Here is a 27,956-nt window from a genome sequence, read left to right as displayed (position 1 = left end):
TTGTTTTTCTAGCTTTAATGAAAATGAATTATATTTGCAATTTTAAGCGCAGGGAAAATTTTAAATTAAGAGGAGCGTGATTGATGTATCTAAGAAGTGATTGATGTATCTATTCTCCCGCCTGTTTTTGTGTGCGCTCTTCTTACAGACAATGTGGTGGAACTAGTGCCGCGTCTACGCGGAGAATTACAGTAACCCGGTTTTTGGTGATGAGTCAGAGTGCGTGGTGCTGCTGCTGCTGCCATTTCATCACCTTTGCGAGCGTAGCATCCATCCCTCCACTCCCTCAACGCCTGGGCCTACCTTTAGGCTACCAGGCCAGTGATGCGGCCGGTCTAGAAACGGGTTGACCTGCGCTAAGGCCTTGGTGGGGCGCCCCCTTCCGCCTCCCCAGGCCTGGGCTGAAGAGTCCTGCCAGGCCACGGCCATGGAGGCCATCTGGCTGTACCAGTTCCGGCTCATTGTCATCGGCGATTCCACGGTGGGCAAGTCCTGCCTGATCCGCCGCTTCACCGAGGGCCGCTTTGCTCAGGTTTCAGACCCCACCGTGGGGGTAGATTTTTTCTCCCGCTTGGTGGAGATCGAGCCAGGAAAACGAATCAAGCTCCAGATCTGGGATACAGCGGGTCAAGAGAGGTTCAGGTGGGAGTGCAGCACGGGCTCGGGCTCCTGCGAGCAGTGGGAGGGTCTTCGGGGTTTACTCAGCCCCTGGGGAAAGAGGACTTCCTGGTTCTTTTCGAGATGCGCGAGGGTGACAACGGAGGGTCTGGGGCTTCCCAAGCTCACTTTGAGTTACCTAGGAGTTCAGTGCAGGGAAAGAACCGCCCAGGCAGGGGAAGGCCATTCATTAACACATTGTTTGAACCACAACTCCATCAACCTGCTTTTTGGTAGGTAATAAATAATCTGGATAACTATATAATTCATCAAAAATCAGAACCTATGTTTCATACTTTTAAAAAAATCCAAGTCATTTTAACATAAGTGAAAGCTCCAGGTAGGTAGGTAGACTAGATAGATGTATATTGACTTCTTTCTATGTCTCTATATTTGGGGGGGGGGGGAAGAAAAAAGACAGGGAGAGATAGAGAAAGAATGAACATGTCCTAATATAAAAGAAATAGAGGCTGATTAATTGATTCTCTGTTGTAACCACCATGCATTCAGTTGCCAGAGAGTGGAATCATTTCTGAGGAAATAGTGTGAGATTACTCACATAAGAGAATGCTATATAATGTAAATAGAGCCTCTGACCTCTTAGAACTTCAGTACTAGCATGATCAGAAGAAACAGATACAGAGGCAACACATAAAAGAGCGTTTTGTTGTTTGTATTTATATGCCACTCCCTCCTGTACCACTGGGCACATAATGGGTAATCAAGAGTATGTTTTTTTTTCTTTCACAATCCTTTGCTCTTTCTTTGTAGTACGTATTTGTAGTTTTATGTATGGATACAGAGAGAAGTTTAACTGGAGAAGATGAAGCCCAAGCAAAGAAAGGAAATACCCAGAGATGGGAAACAGCATGAATAAAAACAGAAGTAACAGAAAACAAACTAATAAAAACTTTACAGAGAATAATTTGAAGTAAGGTAGAGCAGCAGGAACCAAAGCAAAAGACTCAATACACCATAATTATGCTCACTGACTCATTCTTCACTGAACATTAGTTGAGCATAGAAGATACCAGTTAGGTAATTGAAGAAGGGTATGTATGGATAATAAATAATTGCAAACTTAAGTTGCCTCCAACTTCCCACTTGTACAAACTTTGGCAAATACTTTATACAAGTTCTCCTGAATAAAGAAAGGTATCTTGTATATGTTTGCTGGGATCTCTGTATGAAAAGCTTGTTCATATTTACTATCCATTCTGTATTATATAGTATTGATGTGTAGGACTTCTTTACAGATTAAGAATAATGACCCGAACACCAACAGTGGTGGCATAGACCTATAATTCCGGCCCTCTGAAGGCTGAGGCCAGAGGATAATGAGTACTTGAAATATAGCCTGGACTTCTGTCTAATAAAAATATTAACCCTTTTATATGTCATGTATGTTATAAGATATTTCCCCAGTTTGTAATTTATCTTTTTATGTTAAGATTTTTTTTTTAGGAAGGTGTCTAGTTCTATGTAGCTTTATGTTATGCTTAAAACACTTTGATAATTTCTGTGCTAAATACAAATAACTAATGCATAAATATATTCTAGAGCTTTGATAGATTGCTCATTGATTTCTCAAATTGACATTTTCACAAATTGAAACATTTTCTAATACAACTATCATTCCCTGTAAATCTTCAAACATAAAGGAATTAGGAATATCCAGTTCCCAGGGCTAATCTCCCTGGTTCTGGATATTGAACTCATTTGTAAGGCCTACCCATACCATCCTCTAGCTTGGGCTGTATTTCCCTAGCCATTTCCCCCATTAAAACTGGGCCATTTTCCCTTAAGTTTTTAGCTATAGAGCTCTTCATTATTTATCATATCCATCCAATAACACAGAGATCCTTAAAATAGAAATAGATTTTTAAAATTGCAGTAGTCTAAAGCAAGTGATTATAGAGGCAAAATGTTCTACAACCTCTCATAAGCGCCTATATTCTTAAACAAAGTACCATAATATATGTTTATAATGAGGTTCATTAATTTAAGAAACTAAAATATGTGGTATTTCTTCTATTTGAGAAGTACAATAAATGTCCGTGTAGGCTGAAATAACCTAATTACATGATTCAAATAAATTACAACTTTATTGGAACATGTTCACTATTTTGGCAGATTCTCCTAGCTAGTGTCTTTTTGGTCAGCTTCCTTGATTTTTTTTTCCAGTGAGTAAAGCTAATAGGCATTTTTCTCCATAACATTTTTAAATTTACTATTTTATTGTATGTGTATGGTGTTTTGTCTGTAAATGTGTCTATGAACCATGTGAGTGCCTTTTGACCATGGAGGCCAGAAGATGATGTCAGAGCCCCTAAAACTGGAGTTACAAACAGTTGTGATCTGCCATGTAGAAGATAGAAATCAATTAATGAGCAGTTAATGCTCTTAATTACTGAGTCATCTCTCTAGCTCTGCCCCAGAATTTTACCATTCCCATTTTCCTATTCCCACATGGCTTAGGAAATACAAAACAAGATAGTGTTTTTCTTCGCAGAAGTGATTGATGGCCCCAGCTGGAAAAAAACGTAGCAGTAATAGAAACAATAACAAAAACAGGTTAATGATAAATATAAAAATGAAATATTTGTAAGATATTTTTCAGAGGCCATCAATTATAGTTATAATCTATTGATTATAATAAATTCATCTTATTCTTGATAATTCTTTTAAACTACTAGCACTCGTAATAAATTCACCGTATCAAAAGAATGCCCATTATTTCATTTTGCTTTATGGTTACTCTGTAACTCAGATACCTTATTTTGCAGAAGAATTTGGTTTTAGTTATTCAGACTTGGAAGTAGGAGAGTTAGCTGTGGTGAAAATTATAACTCAACCATCTTCCCAGGGTTTCTTCCCATGGCTGGTTCAAGAAAAAACACCTGAAAGTACAGGAGCATTCATTTCTAGAAAGGGGCATCTTAACATTTTACCCATTTGAAAACGTATCATTATTGCTGTAGAATGGCATTTGTATTTATTAAAGGACTGTCAGTAATCAGGAACACTAGAATATTCTTAGTTCATTGGAGTGAAGGAGTTTGGGCACGAACTTTATTCTTTACTTCTTTCTTGTGTTTTAGATCCATCACTCGAGCCTACTACAGGAATTCAGTAGGTGGTCTTCTCTTATTTGACATTACCAACCGCAGGTCCTTCCAGAATGTCCATGAGTGGTTAGAAGAGACCAAAGTACACGTTCAGCCCTACCAAATTGTATTTGTTCTGGTGGGTCACAAGTGTGACCTGGATACACAGAGGCAAGTGACTCGCCACGAGGCCGAGAAACTGGCTGCTGCATACGGCATGAAGTACATTGAGACGTCAGCCCGAGATGCCATTAACGTGGAGAAAGCCTTCACAGACCTGACAAGAGACATATATGAGCTGGTTAAAAGGGGGGAGATTACAATCCAGGAGGGTTGGGAAGGGGTGAAGAGTGGATTTGTACCAAATGTGGTTCACTCTTCAGAAGAGGTTATCAAATCAGAGAGGAGATGTTTGTGCTAGTTAACCCTTCCATTTTCAAAACATACTCTCCCACTTGAACTTAAATGTTATCAAAATAAATAGAATTCTTATGTGACTGAAGAGAACTCAACCTTTGGATAACAAATGAGCCTTCTTCCTAGGGGTGGACCTCTGGCAGGCTCATGTGTGGATAGATAAGGAGCCTGGGTGCTGTGACTGAGGGACTAATGTGCTGACATGGGCTGGACCAGAAATTGTTTTATGGCCCAGGCTCAGCAATGGCTGCTCTGTTTGCCCTTTGTGGACCACATATTAAGGGTCTGGAGTTTTGAAAGTTAGGTTCCAGGAAAACACAGACAGAAAAACTGTTTCTTGGTATTGCAACTTTTCAGAGGTGGTGACCATAAAGAAACATGTATATGGAAATCAAGTATCAAACTGGGGACAATTAATATAACTGAAAAAAAGAGTATGGTATCAACTTATTCAGTGATAATACCATGCCAGATATGTGCTGGGTTCAGTACACACTAACTCATTTCTAACAATACAACTATAAAATGAAAGTTCCATATGAATCAGCTATTTGGTAAGGCCCTTTCAAGGTCGAGCAGTCTAGTAAAACTGCTGTGAATATGAAAAGGGAAGTCATTCACACATTGTTGTTATCACATTTGAGAAAGTGTACACTCTGGTGCTAGAGTTACCAATTGTGTGAAAGAAACTGTCCCATGTAAAATGCCCATGTAAGGAGAAGAAGAAAACATTGTAACTCAAAGGCCAAATTATATCTGGGTTTTCACTGCATCAGCTAACCATAATCTGGAAGTAAGCATACTGCCTGCTTCTTCAGATCCCTGCAGTGACAACACAGAGATTGTCTACAAAAAACCCTAAGTCAAGCCTTTGGTCATTGGCTTTATGCTGAGTATTTGTTCAATGTGTGGCCCTCGAAACCCTTAAAAATCCTGCATATTAATTTATTTCACTTATTTGATCACCATAATAGGCCTATGAGATTTTTTTTTACCCTATTTTCCAGAATAAGAAAGCAAGAGCCAAGACTACCTGATTCTTAGATTTTTTTCCGCCGGATCATAACACTGTCACATGAATAAATGATTAATCTGTAAATCTTGGAAGACATGTGACTCTAAATAAATGTTCTCTACATGATAGGATATGTTTTCCTTGTTTCACAGCTCAGCTATAATCCTGAAGGACTCTAGGAATAATCAAAGGTTAAGCCCATTCAGGAGTTATTTACAAAAGGGCATTAAATAAGGAATTAACTGCACAAATGAAAACACATTAAAACTGTGGGTTCTAAATGTTCTTCTCACAAACACTATAAATATTTTCTTGAAAGGAACCAAATACAACAAAGGGGAGTAGGATGGGATAAAGTACTCACTCCACGATAACCAAGGCCACCTGTCTGTTATGTATCTACACTGGGCTCCTGTCTACCTGAGTCAGTTCTTAATTCTCAGGTGATCAGACAGCTAACAAACATCAGCAAATTAGAATGGGTGACATGAAAATTTCATTATCTTCTTGAAAAGAAGTGATGCTTTAATTACTTTTTGGACTGTAGCCAGTTCAGCTAGGCAAAAGCCATACTTTTCACAGAAAACTATTCTGATTAGAGTCAAGTTTCTCATATACCCTGTGGTAGAAAGAATGGCAAACCATTTTTGCAATATCCTGTTCAAGTTCAGTATGAATATGTGTGAATCAGAAAATCTGGGAATTTGTTTCAACTAAAATAAACCAAATAATAAAAGTTATGAAAGATCATTCTGCCACCTTTGCTTCAACTTTGATGAGCAAATCATCTTGGACCAATTCACATCATCAAGTACAGGTGAAGTGATCATTTACTCTATATTCATTTCACACATTTTAAATTGCCAGCTTTTTGGTTGTAGAAGACAAACAACCTTTTTTGTGGGTTAACACAAAATCTCAGCAACTATACTCATGTCTGGATAGTTCCAAAACCAAGATTATCCAGTGGATAAATGAGAGTTGTCTAGATTCTTGTCAACTCAAGGGGGGGGGGGGGGGGATAAAATTAAAACATGCCTACAGTTTTCATTCTTTTTCTTTCTTTTTTTTTTTGTTTTGTTTTTTTGAGACAGGGTTTCTCTGTGTAGCCCTGGCTGTCCTGGACTCACTTTATAGACCAGGATGGCCTCGAACTCATAGAGATCCGACTGCCTCTGCCTCCCTGAGTGCTTGAATTACAGGTGTGTATCATGGCTCTCAGCTTTACAGTTTTCTTGACTATAGTACATTATAAACTTTCCTATTCCTGGCATTTTAAAACAGGTTTCAAAATACCCAACATAGATGCAGCAGAGGTGGCTGAACTTAACTGCTTAAATAATTTCTAGAAAAAAATCTTAAAAATCATTTTAGTAGAATTCAGTGCTACTGTCACTGTAATAAGTGGGTTTTAGAAAATAAGTGTGAAAAATCAAGTGTTCATATAATACTAAGGATAAAGCTTTAGAAGCTATTTTACTACATAGGTACAAGAAAAGATAAACTAACTTGTAACAATGATCACAACTGCATGTTGGATTAGGTTGTCTTATATTCCAGAACAAAATGTACTGTATACTTTTCCTCACTTTGTTGTGCACTGTAATGAAATGTGAACATTTCTTTATTTGGCTGTATGTGAATGAAAATATGCTTGTATTTAGTAAAATGGTTGATCATGTGACTGAGATTCCACATGTGTGTTGTAGCTATTTCTAGAATGTTTCCCTTCATTGTTACAAACAAGGATACCAATCAGATACTGTAGTGTATACCAATATATGACATACTTTGCATAAACATAGCTATCAATATCTGAAAGCCAAAAGGAGGACACAATTTTTTAATGGCATGTGAGTCTCATGTTGAAAACCACAGAAATATCACTATTTCCTTTTCAGCACAAGCCACTATGTAAAAAGTTGGCTCTCTAAAGCCTAAAGCTTCAGCATTATAATTTTTAATCAAGAGCTATAATGCTGTCACCAGGGAAGTAGTTAATTACAACTGTTGTCATCACTGGAAAGTCTTTTCCAAGCTAAATTGCCTTTTTTGTTGTTGTTGTTCATTGGTTCTTTTGTTTTTGTTTTCAAATCTGACTGTGGCACACTATAATGTAAGGAACATTTCAAGATGGGGAACAGATTGGAACATAGTCATCTAGCACATTTTACAAGGTGATAGTGCACATCTGAGAGAAAAATTAGAGAAATATTTAATTCTGTATCTTAGCATATGCAAACTAATCCCAGCACAGTTTTAAAACTTTTGCAGTCTTAAGTAAATTAAGGGGAGGAATGAGAAAAGAAGTCTGGATTCCAGACTCTTATAACCAACTGTTTACCTGTGATCTCCACATGGTTGTTCATTAGTATCACAGATTTAACATCTCCCAAATCAGGCTCCTGATCTTCTACTTCAAGCCATGACATAACCTCTTGGCTAAATGATAACTTTCTCCTATGTATTCCTGCCAAAAGCTTAGAGTCATTCTTCTTTCATCCTCTTTCTTACTCCACATTTGCTCTATCTGAAAATTATGTTGGCATAAGAGTATAACAATATGACAGCTTTTCAACACCTTCAACGTTAACACACTGGTGTTGTCCACTGTCACTTATCACCTGAGTTATTGTGAGTTATTGTGTCTCCCTACAGCCACTCTTGCTACCACTTCCCTACCATTGTCCATTATCCACAAAACTCAAGGGTGCCTGATGAAGCTTGAGTTGAAAACAGTCACCTGCCCATAATTTTCCAGTGCTTATCAATTTCATTCAGTTTAAAACATAAAGTCCTTCCAATAGTCTACAGAAGAATCCTTAAAAATGAATTTCATTCCACCTAGTGTGGGGTGCACACCTTTAATCCCAGCACTAGGGAGGCAGAGGCAGGTGGATCTCTGTGAGTTCAAGGCCAGCCTGCTTTACACGGTCCAGGACAGCCAAGGCTACACAGAGAAACCCTGTTTGAAGACACCAAACCAAACCAAACAAAAACAAAACAAAATCCCATGACATCTGCAACCTCATTTCTTACAGCTGACCTCTTGTTCATCAATTTATTTTCTTGTTCTTGATTTTAAATTACTTTTTGCATTTTAAATTATGTGTCTACGTGTGAGTCCATGTGAGGGTGTGTGTTCTGTTCCTCAGAGGCCAGAAATCAACAGATTACCTGGGGCTGGAGTTATAGGCAGTTGTGATCCACATGGTATAGGGACTGAACTCCAGTCCTCTACAAAAGCTTAAGAGGGGAGCTATCTCTCCAGCCCCTTCTTTTTTGGTCCTCAAACATGTCAAGAGGATTCCCACCTCAGGGCTTTTGTGCTTGCTCTACCCTTGTTTGTAATTGTTTTCTGAGATAGCTGTATGGATTGCTTTTCACATCTATCAAGTTATAGGGCTAGCAGCTTCCTTTTTTTTTTTTAAAGAGCTTACAGCTCCTAAGGAACACATCCCTCCAGATATCATTACTGACAGACAGCTCAAAGTCTTGCTCTATAGCCTTGCCTGAAGAACAAGAAAGATTCTGGAATACAGAAAAGGGAAACAAACTCTAGAACAGTGGTTCTCAACCTGTGGGGCGGAGGTGAATGACTTTTTCACAGGGATTGTATCGTCAGATATCCTGCATATCAAATGTTTACTTTATGATTCATAACAGTAGCAAAATTACAGTTATGAAGTAGCAACAAAAACAATTTTATGGTTGGGATCGCCACAACATGAGGAACTGTATTAAGGCTCACAGCATTTGGAAGGTTGAGAACCACTGATGTAGAAGATCATGGAAATCCTGGAGATACTTTTCACAGAAAGGAGTAGATGTTAATGTCATAATGCAGCAGTGGGTTTAGGAAAAAAAAAAAGAAAATAAATCGTAGTCATAGGATTTGTTGGTAGAGGCTTCTGTAATCACTAAGCCTCTCAGGAAATTAGTGTGGAAAGATAATACTCTTCAATATTCTTCAAAATCTCTCCTTTCCAGACAATTTAATCCATTCTCATGACTTCAATCACTCTCTACTTTGCAAAGTAATTCAGGCCATTTGTTTAAGTATCAAACTAATGCAGTTAATTTGCTTAAGACACACAGACATATTTTTCTCAACTCAGAACCTTTGGAGGTTCTGAAGATGGGGGAACATCTTCATTGCTATCATTTATTGTCCAAGCCCTTATTGACTCTTACTTGAACTACTTCAAAATTTTATCCTTCTCCCTACTTCTGCTACTCCCTTCTCCCTACTTCACATATCTATGACATATTTCCAAAATATGCAGTCATATTATCACACCATGACAGATCAAGTCATTCTTCACCCAAATTACAAAATACCCTTGATTTCTCATCAAATTTTTAATGAAATTGAAATAAATATTACATTTCTTAATGAGACTACAAGCCTCTCCATCATCTTGTCTGCCCAACTGTGAGTCCTATAAAAATAGTAATCGAATTTTCTTCACCAATGACCTTAACTCTTCCAGAAAACACACACACATGATTCTGGTTCTGCAGCATCTGGAATTCTCCAATTACAAGATCTGGTTGTCACTTTCTCCTAAAAGACATGTTTTAAACTTCTGTAATAACTTTAGGCTATTAACCATGGCTCACTACTAATTTATCAATATAGGCCTTTGTTTCTCTTCCTCCTTTATTGGCTCTTGTAGGCAACTGTATTTAATTATTAACTCCCAAGTAAATGTTAATTTTTGGTTATTTTATTAGATATATTTAAAATTTGTCTTCCATCTTGTTTAACAAAAGAATAAGAGTAAGGATTTTTTTAGTATGACAAATATAGGTTAAAATTATGACTCTACCAGAAATTAACTGCAATTCAGTACCTCTGAGTCCTATTTCACACATATATAAAACTGGATGATGGTATTTAAATCATAAAGTTGTTGTAAGGATGAAAAGAGACAATTCATATAAAAGCACTTGGTCATAATAGTCCTAAAATGATAGGAATTATATTTGCATATAGATGAATCTCATACAAATGGTTCATGTAACATTATACTGTTGGTTTTTTTCTATACTGTATATTCTATAAATACATGAGGTCAGATACTGTGTCTGTCTTTGTTAATTACTATATAACTCCAGTCAATCAGTGTATCTACATATTTATTGAATTTGATCAAAAGAAAAGGTAGTTACAACATGGCAGAGCAGATACTCAAGAAAACTAGGTCCCTGACGATATGATTGAATCATAGATGTCCCTACACTGGAGCCACCCTGTATTAAGATTCTTTGAAACATTAGATAATAGATCTCCTTTTGGTTTATGCCTTTCTACCCATCTTACATTTGAAAGTCTCCTAACAGGTACAATAATAGCATTCCATTGCATGAACATGTGATATTTTATTTAATCAAATCTCATTGATATATGCATATATATCTCTGTGTACCTGATTATGTCAAGTTAAAAATCTTAGAAATGAAATTTATGAATCAAATATCATCTTACTCTAATTTTCATATAATTCATTAAATTGTTCTCCAGAAATATTTTACTGAACATTCATGAACAATGTGTGGTAATGTGTATATTAGGTATTACTGTAATTTTTAACTATTTGTTGACTGGAGAGGTTAATAATATATCAATGTTTTAGTTTTTAGTGAGAGATGGGTGACATAGGGTCTCTCTCTGTAGTAAGAGAGCAAGCTGCTCTGAAACTTACTATATAATACAGGATGACCTCAAACTCATGGAAATTCTCCTGCCTCACAACAATATTTTTAAATGTGGATATCTTTGTTTATTGACTTTCTGTCCTTGAAGTTAAAAATAGTCCTAATAAAGAATGCTGACCTTTTTCTTATTTATCAGTAAGACCACTTTATATATGGAAATTTCTTCTTTGCTCTTCATATGTGGCAACAAGTTTTATCCTGTTTTTTTTTAATTATGATGTTTGGTAATATTTATTAGTAAAATCTATTATCTGTAAGAAGCTGGAAATAACTCTTTGTCTCAGAATTGAAGAGCCAAATGCCTGGAAGATATACTGGGAGAATTGCTTTCCATTCAACAAGAGTTTGTTTTGTTTTGGGGGCTTTTTTTTCTTTCAAGACAGGGTTTCTCTGTGTAGCCTTGGCTGTCCTGGAGTTCTCTTTGTAGATCAGGATGGCCTCAAACTCACAGAGATCTGCCTGCTTCTGCCTCCCAAGTGCTGTGATCAAAGGCAGTGTGCCACCACCACCAGGCGAGTTTCTATCTTTTTTTTCCAGGTTTTGTTTTATTTTATTTTATTTTATTTTATTTTATTTTATTTTATTTTATTTTATTTTATTTATTACAGTTTATTCACTTTGTATTCCAGCTGTAGCCCCCTCTCCCATCCCCTTCCAATCCCACCCTTCCTCCCTCTTCTTCTCCTATGCTCCTCCCCTGGTTCAATGATAGGAGAGGTCCTCTCCCCCTTCCATCTGACCATAGTCTATCAGGTCTCATCAGGACTGGCTTCTTTGTCTTCCTCTGTGGACTGGTAAGGCTCCTCCCCATTCAGGTAGAGATGATCAAAGAGCCAGCCCATGAGTTCATATCAGAGAAGGTCCGTGTTCCAATTATTGGGGAATCCTCTTGGACACTGAGCTACCATGGGCTACTTCTGTGCAGGGGTTCTAAGTTATCTCCATGCGTGGTCCTTGCTTGGAGTATCAGCCTCAGAAAAGACCCCTAGGCCCAGACTTTTTGGTTTTGTTGCTCTCCTTGTGAAGCTCCTTTTCCCCTTCTTTCATAAGATTCCCTGCACTCTGCAAAATGTTTAGCTATGAATCTCAGCATATGTTTTGATACCCTGCTGAGTGGAGTCTTTCAGAGGCTCTCTGTGATAGGCTCCTGTCCTGTTCCCTGTTTCCTCCTTCTTCTGATGTCCATCTCGTTTGCCTTTCTGAATGAAGATTGAGCATCTTACCAGGGTCCTCCTTCTTGATTAGTTTTCTTAGGTATATAGATTATAGTATGATTATCCTATATTATATGTCTAATATCCACTTATAAGTGAGTATAAACCATGAGTGTCTCTCTGCTTTTGGGATACCTCACTCAGGATGATCTTTTCTAGATCCCACAATTTGCCTGCAAATTTCGTGATTTCTTTGTTTTTAATTGCTGAGTAGTATTTCATTGTGTAAATGTACCACAATTTCTGCACCCATTCCTCAACTGAAAGACATCTAGATTTTTTTTTACAGATTCTGGCTATTACAAATAAAGCTGCTATGAACATGGTTGAGTAAATATCCTTGTTGTACACCTGAGCATCTTTTGGTTATATGTCTAGGAGCACGATAGCTGGATCTTGAGGAAGCACTATTCCTAATTTTCTGAGAAAGCACAAGATTGATTTCCAAAGTGGTTGTACAAGTTTACATTCCCACCAGCATGGAAGAGGTTTCTCCTTTCTTCACATCCTCTCCAGCATGCATCATTCCTTAAATTTTTGATCTTAGCCATTCTGATGGGTGTGAATTCTGATGGGAGATGAATTCTCAGGGTTGTTTGATTTGAATTTCCCAAATGACTAAGGATGGTGAGCATTTCTTTAAGTGTTTCTCTGCCATTTGATATTCTTCTGTTGAGAATTCTTTTAGCTCTGCACCCAATTTTTTAATTGGTTTACTTGATTTGTTGCTGTTTAACTTCTTTAGTTCTTTATATAATCTGGATATCAGTCCTCTGCCACATATAGGGTTGGTGAACATCCTTTCCCAATCTGAGGTTGTCGTTTTGTTCTGCTGACAGTGTCCTTTGCTTTATAGAAGCTATTCAGTTTCATGAGGTTTCATTTATTGATTGTTGCCTGTGCTGTTGGTGTTCTGTTCAGGAAGTTGTTTCCTGTGCCAAAGAGTTCAAGGCTCTTCCCCACTTTTCTTCTAACATCTTTTTTATTGCGTTCTTAGATCCACTTGGATTTTAGTTTTGTGCAGGGTGATAAGTATGGGTCTATTTGCATTTTTCTACATGTAGACATCCAGTTAGACCAGCACCATTTGTTGAAGATGCTATCTTTTCCATTGTATGGTTTTGCCATCTTTGTCAAAATCAGGTGTTCATAAGTGTGTGAGTTTATTTCAGGGTCTTCTATTCGATTTCATTGATCCACCATTCTGTTTCTATGCCAGTACCATGCATTTTTTTTTTCATACAAGTCTTTGACTTCCTTGGTTAGAGTTACACCAAGGTACTTTATGTCTTTTGGGGCTATTGTGAAGGATGTTGTCTCTCTAATTTCTTTCTCAGCCCTTTTGTCATTTGTATACTGGAAGGCTACTGATTTTTTTTTTTTTTAGTTGATTTTTGTATCCAGCCTTTTTGCTGAAGGTGTTTATCAGCTGAAGCAGTTCTCTGGTAGAATTTTTGGGATCACTTATGTATGCAGAATTTTAGAATTTGACTATAAATTTGTCAACTTTTCTCTGAGTCAGTACTGGTATTTTGATTGAAACTAAGTTTACCCAGCAATAATGATACATGGTAGACACATTCATCTTTACTAATTTTACATATCATTTTAATACATTGTGTCCATTAGTAACTTTTTATTGTTTTCTCATGTTGAGCCATTTTCTGTTTATTGCAAGTTTTTTTTTCTTAATTTTACTTCTAAATGGGTTGTTACGGGTTCCAGTTGTTTTAACAGATCATTTCTAGCAAATGAAAAGAATCTGTGTATTTTCACACACACACACACACACACACACACACACACACACACACACACACCTTATACAAAGTCCTTATTCAACTAATTTTTCAATGAGTTTCTTCTACTTTTAGGAGGAAATCATAGCCGATAAGTGTTTTCTTTCCTTAATATCTACATGGTAATGGAAGTGACAGTGGATGTCTGTCTTTTTTCACTGCTCCTAGCATTTAACCTTAACTCTTTTATTATGTATGTAAGTTTTACCATATTACTATTCTACTAAGTATTTTGAGGAAGAATTTATGTTGAGATTCTCAATTGTCTTTCTGGTATTTAATAAGAGAATCAAATGGCTTTTAACCATTAACCTATCAATGTAATTATTTCAGCAAAGTTGTTCATGTTAAAACATATTTCTTTACATTATTGGGCTAAATTGTTCTTAAGAAGTTATGCTGTAGCTGGGCACAGTGGTGCACACCTATCATCCCAGCACTTGGTGAGGCAAAGGCAGAGAATCTCTGTGAATTAGAGGCCAGCCTGATCTACAAAGTGAGTCCAGGACAGCCAAGGCTACACAGAGAAATCCTGTCTTTAAAAAACAAAAACAAAGTTATATTTTTAAATACTTCCTAATTTTATCCACTAATATTTAGGATATTTACATTTGTATTCATATTTGTGACTGGTTCTTACAATATTTCCAGCTATTCAGTCCATGGTGATTAAAAGAAATCTTGTGGTAGGTGACATGTACAAGTAAATATATTAGAAAAACTATAGATTAAATAGAGTGAATAGTATTCTGTAGGACTATATTACTATATATTGGAGTTCCTCATCTAAAAGCAATTTTTAGAACATCTCCTCAACCTCTATAACAAAAAGCTGTATTTTATGGAATATCAGATTTCCATAAGAGAACATTTTGTTTTTCACATATATTCATTGCTCTTCCCTGGAGTAGGATTACAGTTCTCTCCTATGAGGCGGGCTTGGCTGTGGGATGACAGTTCCCAGATAATTGGTTTTCTAGTAGCAACATGGATTCTGAAGTTAACAAAGAGCAAGGCAAATTTTCAAATGTTGTGCAGTTATACTTTGTGTAATTAAAAATTGTATGAGTATTGTTAAAGGTTTACTTATTTTTAAGCTCTTGGTCTTAACAGTTTTGCTTTTTCTGAATTATAACTTATTTTTATATTATTTACATAAACTCATTATTTATCTTTTCATGTGAATAAGTATTTCTATGGTTCTTCATATGCCAAACACTTTTTATTATACTCCATTCACTTAAATATAAGGTACTCATAGTATGTGATTATGATTCTTTTTTAAATCTTCTAGCCCCTATTGTGGGTTATGATTCTAATGTCATTTCAGCTTTCAAAGCCACTTAGCTCTTCCCTTTGTTGTCTCACCATCAGGTAGGCAGTCTGGGCAGTAGTCTGTTTTGGTTTAATTTTTAGAATCTAGAAATAGAATTATGTTTTTATAGTTCAGACAGGAGCCTCGGAGTTCAAAATCAACACTATGAAGTCACTTTCCAAAATTGCTCTTCATGCTCGCTTTCCTGGTATTCTTCATTTTCCTGGGGCTCCCTTCTAGGAACTCCAGGAAACAACCCAGAACTTTAGTTTCCTAGTTGTGTCATGACATGTTAGTTTGTCACATGGTAGAAAGCCCGGAAGAAAAAGTGGCAAGTTCACAGCAATGTTCCAAGGTGCTGAATATTCTCTTGCTCTTTCCTGATGCTTCACTGATATTTTCTTTTCAGTGTCTAAAATACTTGGTCTACACTCAGTGAAGGAGACACAATGAAACTTCCTCAAGCATGCTTACACATTAAAACCTACTCAATTTTTGACAAAGGTTAGCAACATAAATTAATACATAAAGGATAACTGTTTTAGTATTAAACAATTTATACTATTCTGAAAATTTTATATCTGGAAATCTAAATGTAACATATATGAAAGAGAATATTCATTATTGCCAATTGTGCTGTACACTGAACACCAAAATTGCAAGTTGTTTTATATTAAAGAATATTTCACCTAAATTTTCTAAAGTATTTGCTGAAATGTTTAGCTATTACTAGAAGAAAATAATACTATATATTTTTAGCACTTGTAGTATTTCGAATAAGAATGGCCCCCATAGACTCATATTTGAATGCTTATGAAAGGGAATTAGGAGGTAGGACCTTGTTAGAGAAAGTATGTCACTGAGGGTGGACTTTGGGGTTTCAAATGCCAATCCATGCCCAGTGGTACTCTCTTCCTGTTGCCTGTGAATCCAGATATAAAATTCTTGTCTCCTCCCCTATCACCATGCCTGCCTGCATGTCTCCATGCTTCCTGCCATAATGACAATGGACTAAACCTCTGAACTTGTAAGCCAGGCCCAATTAAATGTTTTCTTTTATTAGAATTACTGTGGTCATAGTATCTCTTCACAGCAATAGAAACCCTAATTAAGACAGCAATCAAGACTCAAAATCAAGGATTACAACCCAACTTTATTCTCTTATGACCACCATTTTCTTTGTTGATACATGTTTTGTCTAAGGATAATATTTTTAATAAATGGTGCTGATAATAGCGTAGTGGTATAAGCCTTTAATCCCAACACTTGAGAGGCAGAGACAGGGATTTTTATGTATTTAAGGCCAGCCTGGTCTAAATAGAGAATACCAGAACATCCAGGGTTCTATAAAAAGACTGTCTCAAAAACCAAAACAAAATAAACAAACAACAACATAGAAAACAAACAAAAATGATGCTGAAAAAATTAGGAATCCTTATGCAAATAAAGGAGGCTTGACTTTCACTTCATACCATAGACAGAAATTGAATAAGAACTAAAGAGCTAAAATAAAAATTTATAGAAGAAACTAAATAGAAAGCTGGATATCTTGAAGCATACCTACAATCCCATAATTAGGGTGATGAAGACAGGAGGATCTGGAGTTTTAAGTTAAATAGTGAGTTTAAAGCCAGCCTGAAATACATGACACTCTGTCTCAAAAACTGAGGAAGTGGTAGAGAGAGGAGAGATAATAAACCAAACAGGAATATATACGGACCTTTTGTTTATTTTAGTGCTGGGGTCCAACTATGCAAACAATCTAGCACTGAACTACATTCTCAGTGAAAAATAAAAGTAAACAAAGGAAACACACTAAACAGCTTTGAAAACTGATAAGTATTAACTGTGGTGGTGTGAATAGTTTCCCCTCCCCTAGACTCATGTATTTGAATGCTTGGCTCAGGAGGAGTGGCACTATCAGGTGGTGTGGTCTTGTTGAAGTAGGTGTGGCTTTGCTGGAAGAAGTGTATCACTGTGGGGGTGGAGCTTTTGAGGTCTCCTAGTACTCTACCCAAATGTGGAACAGTTTCTCTCTCCCTGGTTGCCTTCAGATCAAGATGTAGAACTTTCAGATCCTCCAGCAAGATGTCTACCTGCACGCTGCTATGCTTCCCACTGTAATGATAATGGACTAAATCTCTAAAACTACCAGCAATGGAATGTTTTGTTATTGTTGTTTTATAAGAGTTGCCTTAGTCATGTTGTCCCTTCACAGCAATGAAACCCTAAGACAACAACTTAATCAAAATTGAAGGGCTAGAGAAATGGCTTAATTGGTAAAATGTCTTGAAAGCACTGGGACCTGAGTTTAATCACTAAAAACCCAAGGTGCTGGGAATATAGAGATAGGCAGATCTTGGTTCACTGACCAGCCTGCCTAGTCTAGTAATGAGCTCTAGGCCACTGTGCGACCTGGTCTCAAAAAAGCAAGATGGATTGTGCCTGAGGAATGAAACCTGAGGTTGTCCCTTGGCTTCCACTTGCATATACATACACATGCATGCATACCTGTAGAAATGTGTACATATACTACAGATATGAACATCTGTACATACAAAGAGAAAAAATGAAAACTATTTGTTTAAAAAATGGAAAGGCAAGTCATTGACCTAGAGAAAATATCTGAAATATCTAATCAGATTAATAAGGAGAATACAGAAGAGAAAGATATACACTTATTTTCTGAAATTCACTAAAAATATAATTTTCTTTTACTGCTTGGAACTCAAGTGATTTCCCTTGTCTACCTTTTTAAGTAAAGTTTTTTTTCAAACTACTAGTATGCAATTCAAAATATCACCTCTTAGAAAATTTCTCCACATTATTTAAGCAATATTAAGAGATCGATCTTTGCATTACAAACATTTATATTGTATTAAATGACATTTTATAACTATATTTATAGTTCATTTGATTTTCTTAGAAAAACATGCGGTCTACTAGACATTACGGTACACATTTTTATTCACAGTATTCAGGAAGGAGAGACAAATTAGTCTCTAAGACTTTGAGTCTATGACACACAGCAAATTCTAGGTTAGCCAGGGCTACATAGTGAGAAACAAAGTAACCAAACAAAATACCTGTACCATAAGTTCCTTGAAGGTAGAAACTTAGCCTTAATTGTAGGAGGAAATAAAACTAAAACCTAAAACTGAATTTTATTTCAAGGAGAAATGAAAAAAAGTTAATTTTGATTTTAATAAATCATGTTTCCAAGAATCTTTCAAATCTCTACACTTAGATTTCTATAGCTGCCAACAGCAATTCCATAAGTATTTTTTTTTTTCATACTCACAGGAAATTCAGTGACATTTGTCCTCATATACTCTCCATGAGGCAGCAACACTCACTCCTTTATATTTGGCCATATTTTATTAGTTTTAAAACAATGTTTCACTCATGCAAGTAGTATTAGAATATTATTTGCCAAGCACTGTTCTAGGTACTAGGGATAAGTAAAGAATAGCAGAAAAATTACCCTTGGAACTTACATTCTAGGGTGAACAAATAACTAAAATGAAATAAGCAGCATGCTGATATTACTAAGTAAGCTAATCATATAATATAGGCCAGCTTGGAATACAAAAAAACATGTTGTGGCTTGTTAAGTGAGTCTAAAAAAGTGAATATGTTATCTCCTGTCAATAAACCAAGACTATCTCTAACATATCATGGCATACTATACCTTAGAACTAAGTATGAAGGGGAAAATCAAGCAAAAAGAAGAGCCAATGATATGTCTATATTGGTAGGGGAATAGTCTGCCAATTTGTATCTGGTAGCCATAAGAAAGATATATAAACAATCATTCGAGAGATGTAAGTTAAAACAACCATGGGTTCCTGCAGACACACTTTTATGCATAAGGGAATAGCAAATAGAAAATCCTGCCGTAAGAGGCAAATTCCAAGAAATCAGAGACTGGTTTATTAGAACCAAGTGATTTTTACTATGCCAAGATAGTTTCTCTGAGGGGAGATGTGGAACGAAGGTAACACTTTTGACAGAATTTCAGGAGAGCATTATTTTTAAGATATAAAAAAATTCACTCACATCTGAGTAAGACTGTTGATTACAATTCTTCCCCAGCAAGAACCTGCCAGTATTATAAAAATAAGGCAGTAGGGAAGAAGTTTTCAAATCAGTTACAGTGTGTGGGAAGGAGCTCACAAAGTCCCACCCCTACCTGAGGAGCTATTGCAGTTGATGACTCCTGGAGAAGAGAGGGTCAGTTTTCTTTAGGGATGCAGTCTGTCATAGGTTGACCACATTCCAGTGGATATCCCTAAGCCCATGCATATATTAAAAGTATTAAAGATATTACAATTTTAAAAAGAAAAGGATACATAAAGTTGGGAGGGACACATTCCTGCCCAACACATTCCCCTACTTCTACTTGGTCTAGAAGTAGCAGAATCAGAAGGAATGAGAACAGATTTGATTTAAACACATTGTAGTAAAATGAGGAATTACATAGAAAAAAAAAACATTTTTGGCTCCACTGTTCTCCTTGTGGAGTTCTTGTCCCCTCCAGCTCTTTCTATCTCCTTTTTCTTCCATAACATTTTCAGCACTCTGTCCAACGTTTGCTATGACATCTCCTTTGATACCCTGATAATAGAGTCTTTCAGAGGTCCTCTGTGGAAAGCTCCTGTGCTTTTATTTGTTTGCTCCTACTTCAATGTCTATCCTGTTTGCCCTTCTGAATGAGGATTAAGCTTCCCTAGGGTCCTCCTTGTTGTTTAGCTTCTTTAGGAATATAGATTTTAGCATGTTTATCCTATATTATATGGCTAATATCCACTTATAAGTGAGTATATACAATGTGTGTCTTTCTGCTTCTGGGATAGCTCACTCAGGATGATCTTTTCTAGTTTCCACCATTTGCCTGCAAATTTCATGATTTTCTGGTTTTTAATTGCTGCGTAGTATTCTGTGTGTAAATGTACCAAAATTTCTGTATCCATTCCTCCATTGAGGGACATCTAGGTTGTTTCCGGATTCTGGCTATTACAAATAAAGCTGCTATGAACATGGTTAAGCAAATGTCTTTATTTAATGGTGGGGCATCTTTTGGATATATGCCTAGGAGTGGTATAGCAGGATCTTGAGGTAGCACTATTCCTAATTTTCTGAGGAAGCACCAGATTTCCAAAGTGGTTGTACAAGGTTACAATCCCACCAGCAATGGAGGAGGGTTCCCCTTTCTCCACAACCTCTCCAGCATGCACCATCCCTTGGGTTTTTGATCTTGGCCATTCTGCTGGGTGTGAGGTGAAATCTCAAGGTTGTTTTGATTTACATTTCCTGAATGACTAAGGACACTGAGCATTTCTTTAGGTGCTTCTCTGCCATTCGATATTCCTCTGTTGAGAAATCTCTGTTTAGTTCTGTACCCCATTTTTTTTAATTGGATTACTTGGTTTGTTAGTGTTTTAACTTCTTCAGTCCTTTATACAGGGGGGCCTGCAGAGATCAGTACTCCAACCAAGGACCTTGCATTGAGAGGACCTAAACCTCTGTTCAGAGGAAGCCTATAGGCTGCTCAATTTCCAAATGGCTTCCCTAGTAAGGGGGTAGGGGTTGCCTCTGGCATGAACTCAGTGGCTGGCTCTTTGATCATCACCTCCCCTTGGGGGATGCAGCCTTGTCAGGCCACAGAGGAAGGTGATGCAACCAGCCTTGATGAAACCTGATAGGCTTGGGGCAGATGGAAGGGGCACGGCGGTGGGGGGGGGGAGAGAAGAGGGAGGATGGATAGAACTGAGAGGATACAAGGGAGGGGGCTGCAGTGGGAATACAAAGTGAATAAAATATAATAAATAAATAAAATTTTAAAAAGAGAAAAATAATTTTTCTGAGTCTATAATCACATCATTTCCCCTTCCCTTTATTCCCTAAAATGTTTCCCATCAGCTTCCCACCTTGCACTGTTTCAAATTAATGGCATACATATATTCCAAAATACATAAATACAACCTACTCAGTCTGTATGATACTTGTGTGTATATTTTCAGGGCTGACTATTTGGTATTGGATAAACTAATTGGTGTGCTTTTCTCTGGAGAAGACCATTTCTCCTACTGTCAGAATTCCTCAGTTGTCTGTAGTTCTTTGTCTGGAATTGGGGTTTCATGAGCTTTCCCCCAACCATGTTAGCATGTCTACTGTTACCGTCTTTGTTCAGATCATGTTTAGGCAGCCATGTATCAAAGACCTAAAAGTGAAACTTGAAACACTGAAACTGCTAGAAAACATAGGCAGTACTTATCATATTGGTGCAAGAAAGGAATTTCTGAATAAGACTCCATTTGTCCAAAAGTTAAGGCCAACAATTGACAAGAGGGACTTCATAAAACTAAAAAATCATAAAACATTAATGTGGGTGGCCTGTGTTGCCACCTGGGATCATAGTGATGTCCAGACCCATGATGGCACCAAGGGCCATGTCTAGGTCTGTGTTGATGTCCATGATCCATCTTGCCATCAAAGGCCTGGCAGATGTCCATGGTCTATGCTGTTGATGTCCATGATCCCAGCTACTCTGTTTATGGTCTGTGACAGAAACCATATGGAATCTCATGATCCCCCAACCATAAAGCTCAAATAAGCTACTTTGGCAATGATATCAATAACTGCAGGCAACAGTTGAGAAAGATAGATGTGAAAAACTTCTGTGACTCATCTCATTCCACCACCAAAAACACTAAGAGCCTAAACAGAAAGTGATCGAAAACTGGGAGGCCACAGGCAGAATACAAATTGAATAAATTGTAATAAACAATCTTAAAAAATCTTAAAAAAAACTGTGATAGGATGTTGACATGTCACTCTCTGCAATAGATGCCTTCTAGCAGGGATGTGAGTGGGGAAAGACTCAGTTCTATTTTAAGGGGTAGGCCATTGAGAGTTTGACCATGCTCCACTTTTTTTTTTTTTTTTTTTTTTTGCTGGGGGAAGTAACAAGGGTGGGGAGGTGGATAGGGAAGACTAGGAAGTGAATGTGATGGGGTATATAATGTGAAATCCCCAAAGACTCAATAAAAGAATGTGTTAGAAAAAATAAAATATGAGCCTGTGAATTAAACAGGGAGCTCTCAAAAGAAAAAAAAAAAAAACGGTCTAAGAAATATCTCAAAACTGTTCATGATCTATAACACTTAGAAAAATGCAAATCAAAACAGCTTTGAGTAATACCAGCACTTAGGAAGCAGACGCAGGCTCCACCATACCCAGATATCTTCTAAGATTGTAGAGATACGCATCCATAGGAATAGGACAGGAAGTGAAATACTGTTCTGCTATGTATGTGTATTAGCTGCTTTTCTGTTGCTGTGAAAAACACTGTAACATATAGCAACTTACGGAAGAGTTTATTTTGCTTTATGGTCCCTTCTGGAGAGATAAGTCCATCATGGTGATTAAGCATGGCAGTATGTAGGTGGAACAGAGAACTAAGGGAGTTCTTCAACTACAAGCATGAAGCAGAGAAAACAAATTGTTAATGGGGCACAGCTTTTAACTTTCAAGGTTTGTGCTTCCTCCAGTAAGGCTACAGAACCTAAAAGTTCCATAATCACCCCCACACAATATCAACCAACAAGGAAGCAAGCAAATATTTGCACTTCTGAGAGACATTTCTCATTTAAACCACTATATTACAGTTTAATACAGATCTTTCTAAAATCTACAAATCATACATCAACTACTGTGGGTTAAATCGTGTTGACATAATACTATGTTGAAATCCTATTCCTCAGTAGCTGCAAATATGATGTTACTGGAAATATATTCATGTTTACATATATAAATATATTTATATTTTGTATATTTATTATATATATTTATATTATATATTATCATAAATAAGATCATTGCAGATATAATTATCTAGAACGAGGCTTTACAGAAACAGGGTGGAGACTCAAATCTAGTACGATTCAGACTTTTATAAAAAGGCTAAATAATGGTAAGGTAGATCATCATGTCTTGTCTATATGTTACTTCAACAGTTGGGAGGCTGAGCAAGGACAACTGCCACAAATTCCAGGCCATCCTGGGCTACAGTATGAAACTGTCTCAAAAAAATGGATGGGGTAAAATATGGTGACATACATACAATAGCATATAAAGATTTGAGTTATGAAGCCACAAACCAAATACAGGAAAGGTCTGGTACAGAACTTCCTTAGCATCTTTAAAAGGTGCCTGATAGCACCATCATCTTTATTTTAGACTCCAGAATCATGAAACAGTACTTTTTTTTTTTTTAAAGCCAAGCAATGTATGGTGATTTTAAAATAGCAGTCCTGGAAAATCAATATACCAACAAAACCTCTGAAAACAAATAAAACATTTTAGGCAGAACACTCAGTATAAAAGCTCATTGTTACCTGAGAATAACATATACACTACCCAGATCAGAGCTCAGCTGCTCTGCAAATGAATGTTAAAAATATAGTCCCCTTAGCCCTGGACATGCACATGTTTCTTTGGCAAGTCTTTTTTTTTTTTTTTTTAAATTACAGATACACACAAACACACACGTGTACTTAACTACATTCTAAGTAGGTATTAAACCACATTTCCAGCCTCTGATTGAGTAATTTACATTTACATTCAGTGTAATTATTGAAAGGGAAGGTTTACCCACTACTATTTTGTTAATGCTTTCTAGTCTCTTCCTTGCCCTTCCTTATTTTTTTTCTTTTTTTTTGTCAATATTTTTTTTGAGATAAGGTGATCTTCTCTATCAGTATAATTTAATTTATTATTTCTTACCCTTTGTGTATCTTCTGCAGGTTTTCACTTTGTGTTTATCATGAAGCATATGGGTTCCACGACACAAGTGTGGAGATAAAAGTACAACTTTTGGGAGTTAGTTCTCTCCCTCCACCTTATTGAGGCAGATCTCTCACTTCTTCCACTGCAATTTGTGTTGGAGGATTTCTACAAGAGATTCTCCTCTTTCCATCTCTCCCACATCCAGATAGGAATGCTGGGATTGTAGATACTTGTCATCACATTAATACCAATGATCACAGTAACTTCTGAGTAATAGCAGTATACTATTAAAAATAATAGCCACAACTGGGCTATTATTGAGTGCCTTTACTCCCAGCATTCAAGAGACAGAGGCAGGCAAATCTCTATAAGAATGAGGCCATTCTGGTCTACAAAATGAGTGCAAGACAGCCAGGGCTACAGAGAAAAACCCTGTCTTGAAAAAACAAAAACAAAAAAATACTAAATAATAAAAACAGCCACAAAAATATATTTAAAATATACAATATCAAAATTTTACAGGCAACATTAAAAAACAAAATAAAAATGGAAGCAAAAATGTAGAAGTAAAAATCTAGAGGTTTTTGTGCAACCATAAGTTGTTACTAATTTATCATAACCTGTTACATAACTACAAGATGTTTTAGAGAAAAGTTTGCTGATAAATACAAAGTCAAAACCTACAGTAGATACATAAAGGGTAAGAAATTAAAGCATACTAATAATCACCTTATCACATAAAAAATGACAAGAGAAAACAAGGGAGTGGGGAAGGGCAAGGAATAAAATAAATAAATAAAAATAAATAAAAAAACTATAAATCAAGGCAAAGAAGGTAATTATATAATGAAAACAAATATGTCGTTAAGAGATATAGCCATTTATCTGTATGTATAGCACTCAAAATTGGAGCACATAAATATATAAAGTAAATATTAACATATCAAAAGAGAAGGATGATATATTAATAACAGTACTTTGATATTACACTTCAAAAATGGACATAATGTAGGCAGAAAATTAGTAAAGAAACATTGGCCTTGAGTTATACTTTACATAAAATGGTCCTAACAAAAAAAAAAAAAAAATATATATATATATATATCATCCAAGAAAAAATAATGGAACCGACAAGTCTGTGAAGTTCACATGGGAGATTCTACAGAATAAAGCTTATATTACTCCCCAAACAAATCAACAAATATAAACACACTGAAATTATATAAAATATAATTTCTGGATATAGAGTATGACAGTTGAAAATGGTAAAATGAAATTCAGAAAACTAACAAATAGGTACATATTAAACGTGCTTAAAACAACCAGCAAATAAATTAAGAGAGAAGAAATTAAAAGGGATACTTAAAATACATTGAAATACAATATTCCAAAATTTACAGACTACAGGAAACTCACTTTTAAGAGGAGGGAGGTTTATAGAAATAAATGAGTACATTAAAAGACAAAGAAGTCAAATAAATGGTGTAATATCATTATCTAAAGGAAGTAAAAAAAAAAAAACAAATTAAGCCCAGTATTAGTAAAAAGAAAATAATATTACACCCAAAATGAGTAGTTAGAACGACACAAATAAAAGACATTACAAATGAAATCATAGAAATAAAAACAACCATAAGATACTAAGATGAATAATTGCATACAAAGAAGAAAAGGAGAAAACAAACCTAGAAATATACAAAATCATGAGAAACAAAAACCTGAACAGTGTGGTTACAGCTACTTGGGACACTAAAGCAGGAGGATCCAAGGAGCCTACACGTTCCAAGCCAGCTGAATCAATATAAACATGGAATAAAGGGAAGGGATGAGAAAAAGAAGGGAAAGGGGGAGAAAAGGAAAGTGAAATGAGGAAGAAAATAAAGTAAAGGAAAGGGGAAAGAATGCAACAGCATAACAAAAATAAGGAAGATTTAATCAGTAGTAATAAGACATCGCTCACCAAAGAGAAGTCTAGGACCTAAGAACCTCACTAATGAAATAAACCAAACATTTAAAGAGAAATTAATACAACCTCAGACTCTCCAAAATGACAAGAAATTGAATGAAATAAACCAAACATTTAAAGAGAAACTAATATAACCTCAGACTCTTTCCAAAATGAGAACAAATTGAAGGAAATAAACCAAACATTTAAAGAAAAACTAATATAACCTCAGACTTTTTCCAAAATGACAAGAAATTGATAGTTATTAACTCATGTTTAAAAGACCTGCATTATACTGGTTTTATTTATTTTTTTAATTTTTTTCTTCATTTATTTATTTTTTTCTTTATGAATTACATTTTATTCATTTTGTATCTCCCCTGTGGTTCCCTCCCTCCTCCCGTCCCAATCCCTCCATTCCTCCAACCTCTGCATGCATGCCCCTCACCAAGTCCACTGATAGGGGAGGTCTTCTTTTCCTTCCTTCTGATACTAGTCAATTAGGTCTCCTCAGGAGTGGCTGCAGTATCTTCTGTGGCTGGTATTGCTGCTTCCCCCTCAGGGGGAGGTAATTAAAGAGCAGGCCAATCAGTTCATGTCAGAGACAGTCCCTGTTCCTATTACAATGGAACCCACTTGGATACTGAAATGCCATGGGCTTCATCTGTGCAGGGGTCTTAGGTTATCTCCATGCATACTTGGTTGGAGTATCAATCTCAAGAAAGACCCCTGTGCTCAGATTTTTGGGTCTGTTGCTCTCCTTGTAGAGTTTCTGTCCTCTCCAGATCTTACTGTTTCCCACTTCTTTCATAAGATTCCCTGCACTCTGCCCAAAGGTTGCCCATAAGTCTCAGCATCTGCATTGATAGTCTGCAGGGCAGAGCCTTTCAGAGGTCCTCTGTGTCAGGCTCCTGACTTGTTCCCTCTTTTCTCCTTCTTCTGATGTCCATCCTCTTTGTCTTTTTGGATAGGAATTGAGCATTTTAGCAAGAGTCCTCCTTCTTGATTAGTTTCTTTAGGTGTACAGATTTCAGTAGGTTTATCCTATATTACATGTCTATATGAGTGAGTATATACCCTGTGCATCTTTCTGCTTCTGGGATAGATCACTCAGGATGATCTTTTCCAGATCCCACCATTTACCTTCAAATTTCATGATTTCCTTGGTTTTTACTGCTGAGTAATATTCCATTGTGTAGATATACCACAATTTGTGCATTCATTCCTCCACTGAGGGGCATCTGGGCTGTTTCCAGCTTCTAGCTATTACAAATAAGGCTGCTACAAACATGGTTGAGCAAATGTCCTTATTGTGTACTTGAGACTCTTTTGGGTATATGCCTAGGAGTGTTATAGCTGGATCTTGAGGAAGTGCTATTCCTAGTTGTCTGAGAAAGCACCAGATTGCTTTCCAGAGTGGTTGTACAAGTTTACATTCCCACCAGCAGTGGAGGAGAGTTCCCCTTTCTCCACAACCTCTCCAGCATGTGTTGTCGCTTGAGTTTTTGATCTTAGCCATTCTGATCTGTGTAAGGTGAAATCTTAGGGTCATTTTGATTTGCATTTCCCTGATGGCTAATGAGGTTGAGCATTTCTTTAAGTGTGTCTCTGCCATTTGACATTCAAAACCATTCAATGGAAAAAAGACAGCATCTTCAACAAATGGTGCCGGTCTAACTGGATGTCTACACGTAGAAAAATGCAAATAGATCCATACTTATCACCTTGCACAAAACTAAAGTCCAAATGGATCAAAGACCTCAACATAAAACCAGACACACTAAACCGCTCAGAAGAAAAAGTGGGGAAGAGCCTTGAACTCATTGGCACAGGAGACAACTTCCTGAACAGAACACCAAGAGCACAGGCTCTAAGATCAACAATCAATAAATGGGACCTCATGAAACTGAAAAACTTCTATAAAGCAAAGGACACTGTCGTCGGAACAAAACACCAGCCTACAGATTGGGAAAGAA

At 36.6% G+C, this 27,956-nt stretch overlaps 1 protein-coding gene across 1 annotated transcript; it reads left to right on the top strand.

The window, feature by feature from the left end:
* The first annotated feature begins 223 nt into the window (after positions 1-223).
* Positions 224-6,196, top strand: Rab39b (RAB39B, member RAS oncogene family). Its single transcript, XM_055607336.1, has 2 exons — positions 224-642; positions 3,759-6,196. Exons 1-2 carry the CDS (start codon positions 428-430, stop codon positions 4,183-4,185), a joined length of 642 nt encoding a protein of 213 aa, XP_055463311.1. The 5' UTR covers positions 224-427; the 3' UTR covers positions 4,186-6,196.
* The last annotated feature ends 21,760 nt before the right edge of the window (positions 6,197-27,956 follow it).

Source organism: Psammomys obesus, unplaced genomic scaffold (assembly GCF_907164565.1).
Source record: "Psammomys obesus unplaced genomic scaffold, mPsaObe1.curated_primary_1811, whole genome shotgun sequence".
NCBI classification, from domain to species: Eukaryota; Metazoa; Chordata; class Mammalia; order Rodentia; family Muridae; genus Psammomys; species Psammomys obesus.
Note: the sequence above shows the minus strand (reverse complement) of the source record. Positions and strands in the feature narration are given on the sequence as shown.

Bases quoted from the DNA above. Each gene is read 5' to 3' on its own strand.
- Rab39b (XM_055607336.1), top strand. From the start codon at position 428: ATGGAGGCCATCTGGCTGTACCAGTTCCGGCTCATTGTCATCGGCGAT. The intron at 643-3,758 runs GTGGGAGTGCAG...CTTGTGTTTTAG, and splicing joins GCGGGTCAAGAGAGGTTCAG to ATCCATCACTCGAGCCTACT.